Here is a 6,000-nt window from a genome sequence, read left to right on the forward strand (position 1 = left end):
AATTTTGTTATTTTCATGTGTTCTAGTGTTAACACTTAACACATATTAACACTTATTAACAACAAAACACTAAAATGAAGGTCAAGCTCAGAAAGACACCAAACGTATGAACTCACCACACATAGGATGCTTTTTTTGTTTTAAAAAGCTAACTTTAAAGCACTTTCTGAAACCAAAACAGCATCCATAAAGAATTACCATATTTGCTCAAATACAAGAAACACGTCTGAAAAAGTGGTGTCACGTTACGTTTGGGATCCACCTCTGCAGCATCGGTCTCGCCTTTGCCAGTTTTCTTGCTACTCTTTTATGTAGACATGCCTCCAGTTCAGCTCTTTGCCGATCACGCTGTGTGGGATGTTTCATTGACTCGGTCTGTGTGACAGTTCGTCCTGTAGTGACAGTAACACCTGCAGCGCCCCTGGTGGTCGGAGGAGAGATTGGCGTCTTAGCGACCTGCATTGCTGCCAATGGACGCCCAGCAGCAGGGGTGTCATGGCGCACAGACCAGCTGGATGGTCCGACTGAGATCCAGAATAACATGACACAGAACCCCAACGGCACCACAACCGTCAGGAGGTCCCTGCTGGTGACCCCCACCAGGTCCATGAATGGCCAAGAGGTGCAGTGTGTGGTGACCCATATATCCCTGGAGCATGACGAGATTATGCCATACAGGATCTCGGTGCACTGTGAGTACTGCTGGGATGCCAAACCCACTGCAAGTCAGTGTTTACAGTGGAATGTACTTCAGACATAGACAGTAATCATTTTGAAATAAATTAACCCAGAGGGTGACTCTTTGCTCCATGCTGTAAAATGCATTTGACCAAACAGACCAATGTTCCTTCAAGATGCCCCGCAGTCTGTGAATATCACTCTAAACGGAACATCATCTGAAGGTCCAGTCTTCCAGTGTGATGTAGATGCCAATCCTGCACCTACAAGATACACGTGGAGCAGGTAGAATGTTACCTTATGTGTCATTTCACAGCTTCTAGTACTTAATGTTGTTTCTCTGTGTCTTAATTGTTGTATTAATATGTAACAGGCATTTGGTATAGATGTATTTTGTTTATTTTCATGTGTTATTTAGTGTACAGTAAATCTGAGTTGAGATGTTTTGATAGATTAGTGTATTTAGTCATTTATGAGAAAAGACTGTTGATGTCACATGGAAATTGGCAAGAAACTTTAACTCAAAGAAACCTTGTAAGCCTGGGACAGTAATTGATTTTGAAAAAAACAATGAATTGGGGGAAAATTTATGTTAATTTTATTCTGATTTTCTGTTATCTAAAGCCACAAATCCACACCATAAGTGACTTTTTCTTAACATGTTTCAATTGTCAGTTTGTATGTGTGCCAAAGCACTTATTAACACTTATTAAGAACAACAAAACACTGAAATGAAAGTCAAGCTCAGAAAGATACCAAACGTACGAACTCACCACACACAGGATAAGTATTTTTTTGTTTGTTTTGAAAAGCTAACTTTAAAGCACTTTCTGAAACCAATACAGCATCCACAAAGAATTACCATGTTTGCTCAAATACAAAAAATACGTCTGAAAAAGTGGTGTCACCTTACGTTCGGGATCCACCTCTGCAGCATCTGTCTTTCCCTTCTCCTTTAAACTTCGCTTTAAGGCATATTCTTAAAATAAAAGCACAGCAAAGTGCTATGTCAGTTCCCCTTTTTCCCAAAATAAGATGGCAGATGTTGTATTGCTGACACTGATGGTGTTACCCAAAAGGGGAGTGTCTTTGGACTCTGCTTAAAAATGTTATTTTTGTTCCCCAGACTTCTCAATATACTGCCACATTTCTGAACGCGTATAGCCACTGTGCCTTTAACACTCCCTGTGCGGATGTGTCTGTTACACAAAACCAAGACTGCAGCTTTCAGATAACGGGTTGCTGCACAGAACTCAAAAATTATCATTATGTGGCATTATTTGGTCCCAGTACTACACTCATGTAAAACATCTTTGGTGTTTAGCAGTCAGTTCTGTATGCGTTTTGCCTGTGTGTTTCTGGGTAGTGTAGTATTGACACTGTTTTTCACTTCTTGGCTTAGAGTGGACAGTGAAGTACTCGGTCCTTCACTCAGACCAGAGGGAGGCAGGCTGGTGTTTTTAAAGAGGGACCCAGGATTGAATGGCCTGTATGTATGTGAGGCATCAAACCAGTATGGCCGAGTTACTGGGACCCTCTTTGTATATACAGGTAAGGATCAGTGCAAGGGGCATTTAGACTGTATTAGTAATAGTACTAATAATAATGTGACGCTGTCAGCATGAGCCAGCAGAGGGCAGCCTTGTGCTCACTACTGATGATTCAAGTTCTTCATGGAAAAAATATGCACTGAGGGGGATTTCAAATAGCAGGAATAAGCTCTTCTTTTTACAGATGTTACCCGAAGCTACTATGGAGGCCTGATTGCAGTTATTGTGGTCTTGCTTTCTGCACTCATTCTTCTGAGTGTCTAAGATCAAGGCCACAGCAGGTATGCATGAGCTACATAATCATCTTTGATTTGTTACTGCTGTAAGACAGCAAGCAGTCATCCTATTTAAAAAAACCACTAATATATGTTTGGATGTTGGCAGGATGTCTTGGGCATGCAGGCACTGCGACAGCAGGACACCTGAGTACAAACACTGTTTATGTCAGCGTGTCCAGGCCTGGATTTGAACCCAGGATGTTCCCTGTTAAGGGGTATATGAAGGCCTGCTGCTCTGCCTACTTCGGCACCTGAAGGGTGTAATATGGAATTAATTTCCTGGAGCTTTTGATTATGGGCGACAATTCGGACGCTGCTTTGTAACTTTGCCCTGGAAGCCGAAAGACTTTCTTACTATAAGTGTGAGTGGAAACGCAAACTTCCCGGATATCTGTCATACTTCCACCACCACTGTCAGTATCAGATTATATACGTTTACCTTTGTTGACGACTCCTTTTACAATCTGCACGTAATGGCAGACAAACCCAGCAAAAAGCATCCAAGGTGAGACTGGTCCACCGAAACAGAGAAGGAAGCGACAACAGTTGAGGTTAGTGCACTTGAGGCGATCAACTACAAACTCTGGAATTACTGCACGCGGACCCCAAAGACCTGACATCCGCTCTTGAATTCTCCCGATGTCAAAGCGAAAGGCTTCAGAAAGAAAACAACGGACTAAAATGAACAGTCAAAACTTTATCTGTGCAAGTCACCAGTCTCATTACCAGGGTTAGGTTAGGGTTACGTTCAGAAAGAACTGATAGGAAATAAATGACAGCTTAACAATATCACATACAATAAAACCTCATTTCTGATAAAAGAAACTCAATTATACCAGTCATAAGGAACACAGCAGGGAAGGCCATGCGATCACCCTAAAAAATAAATTATGTGTTCAAGGAATTTTACTGTTAATAATCTCACCACTGACAAGGAACCAAGTCCAATACATATCAGTTCCTTCTTAAGTAATATACAGTTAATCCGACTTAATAAGGAACAAGCAGATGAACTGGATACACCATTAGCATCTATGGAACTTTATTCAGCACTCGGTAAAATGCTAAAGAATAAAGCTCCAGGACTTGATGGCTTTCTGGCTGGGTTGTATAAACATTTTTGGAACTCAATCCCACCACTGTTTCTCAGAATGGTGCTTGTTATTAAGCACAACTCGATAATCCCACAACACATGAACGCCGCCCTCATTACAGTGTTACCGATTAGCACTACGGTAGCTTAACTCGACAAAGTAGCACAACTCATCAGAACACCAGGCCTTTACATTTGCTTAAGGGGTTTCCTGCCTATCACTTGCAAATTGCAGCAAGTTTGGTTGTTCTGCTGCGTTTCAGTGCTTTATAAGTTTGTTTCTTTATAGTCCAGTTTATTTGATTGTGATTTAATTTCTTGTATTTTTTTTTCTTTGCGATACTGATGCAAATAAGGTAAGTGTTCTAGTTCTCTTGTATCACAGTACTGTATTTGACACTGCTTATTACATCACCAAGAAACATCAGGAGGCTGAATGGCTGCCATGGAAACCGAACCAGACAAAGTCCAGCAGCCGTGAATTTCAGTTCCCTGGGTGATCAAAAGATGAAACATCAAAAATGTGGGAAGAGCTTTTCTGTGTTTGGTAATTTAACTTTATAAATATGTTGCTTTTTATAACTGCAGGTCTGCCTTCCTTTGTTTACTTCATGGTAGTCAATAGATTTTATTGTTTGGAAGTATTTGCATTAAATGTTTTGTAAGTGACCACCCCTTGTGGAGGTGTAATTACATGTGCCGCTGTATTACATGTGCCTTCTTGTGTGTTAATGGGGGTGGGGGGGTCAGTTAGAAGTGTTTAATGACTTTAACAGTATTGATTTGGGTTAAGTTTGTACTTTTGTGTAATATTGACGTAAATAAAAAAACCGTTTTCGATACTGAAACCTGCGTTCCCGTGCAGGTTTTCCCTTTTCCCCCTCTCACTTTTTGCCCCCCCCCCCCCCCCCCCCCCCCCCCCGCACTTCGGTGCCTCTCTGTTACACAGTTAGAGGTATCCTGCCATGACATTCTCTTTGCCTGGAACGTGACCATCAACCGGAAAGGCTGCATTACCAGGAACCCCCCCATGTAATCCCTCCATTCGCTCTGTCCCCTGTAGATCCCTATGGTCAGTCTCCAGTGTAAAGTCCCTCCCCAGCAGATAATACACCATAAAGTCCAAGGCTCACTTCACTGCCATACACTCATATAACACTATTGCGTAACGGACCTCCTCAGAGTGGGTGATTTTACAGGGAGCGCAATTGGAATTTATTTATTTTTGCAAATTGACATGTAGCTCAGTTCGGTGTCATGTGACTGGTCGGGCCCTCTCACCCCCTGAGAGAGAAGCCTGGAGTCACCTTCGCTCCCGGGGGGAGAGCATGTAGCTGATGGAAGCCACTGGACGTCGATCATCAGGTGGACCCTGCAAGATTACAGCCCCTTTCTGAAGCATCTGCCTGTAAGATGAAAGGCGGGTCAAAATCGGCGGTTATTCAGGACAGAGACTGGGGCTGCTTGATTTTTCTCAGTGGCTGCCACTGCCTCCCCTGTCCAATGAAGCTGGCTTGGATATCTTGCAACAGTTTTATTTAATTGAAAACAGATTCAAAAAGGCAGAACCTGAAGAAAAACGAGTGAAAATGTCTGTCATAGACATACATTGGGCGATTATGACATCAGAATCAGGTAATTAATCAAATTCAGCAGGTTGCCATTTGTGCTCTAATACTCCCATCTAGTGGGCACTTTGGTGAACATCACCTTAAATGTATGTCAAATATGACATCGTACCAGAGGTGACCAGAATGTCACTTGTGGGTGGGTATTTGGGGGGGGGGGCTGCAAAATGGGGGGGAAAACTTTTTTTTTCAATCTATCACATCCATCTTTGTAGGGGGAGACTGATTATTATTATCAGTGATTACTGGTTACTCTCACATCCCGTCTCTGTCAGCAACAGGAGGCAAAAGCTGGCCTCACGGACAGCTGAACACTGGAGCCATGGTGGAGACTGATACCAGCTTCCACTAAAGCATCTGAGAGTCTGTCTGAAGGGGCACCTGGGATAATTAGTTAGAATGGGTTGGGATGGGCCATCCATATTTAAGTCGGGAGGAACGTCCACACCAGGGTTTGGCAAGGAGGACTGTATAATTTGTTGAAAGCAGAGTTTGGAGTAGCAGACATGAGCGCGGAGCTGGAGGATGGTATAGGCCTATGGAGATCTTGTGGTGGAGGATGTACATTTGCAGTCCCCGACGTGGATGCAAAGGTGCTCTGCTCCGTGCTGGTAGCAGCGGACTCAGGAGCTTGCGCTGGGGTGGGGGGTGATGGTGTCTGGATGCTTTTTAATGAGCCACCTATGCATTGCTTTTGTTGATGTTACCCAACCAGTTAATAAAACTGTATCACAATGATTGTACACCTTTTTACAAGACAACTGCAGAGACTA

The 6,000-nt window shown here is 43.0% G+C and overlaps 1 protein-coding gene across 4 annotated transcripts in view; it reads left to right on the top strand.

Annotated features, from left to right (window-relative positions):
* LOC125718752 (hemicentin-1-like) overlaps positions 1-4,435 on the top strand; it is a 30,058-nt gene extending 25,623 nt beyond the window's left edge. For 3 of the 4 annotated variants that reach the window (XM_048992786.1, XM_048992785.1, XM_048992787.1), the window contains 5 exons: positions 387-692; positions 855-963; positions 2,081-2,229; positions 2,413-2,509; positions 2,613-4,435. In XM_048992786.1, the coding sequence (XP_048848743.1) occupies positions 387-692; positions 855-963; positions 2,081-2,229; positions 2,413-2,492 (644 nt within the window). In that variant the 3' untranslated portion in view covers positions 2,493-2,509; positions 2,613-4,435. Of the gene's footprint in view, positions 1-386; positions 693-837; positions 964-2,080; positions 2,230-2,412; positions 2,510-2,612 lie in introns of those variants that run through there. The other variant, XR_007384920.1, reaches the window with a different exon arrangement.
* The last annotated feature ends 1,565 nt before the right edge of the window (positions 4,436-6,000 follow it).

This window comes from Brienomyrus brachyistius, chromosome 23, assembly GCF_023856365.1.
Source record: "Brienomyrus brachyistius isolate T26 chromosome 23, BBRACH_0.4, whole genome shotgun sequence".
Lineage (NCBI taxonomy): Eukaryota > Metazoa > Chordata > Actinopteri > Osteoglossiformes > Mormyridae > Brienomyrus > Brienomyrus brachyistius.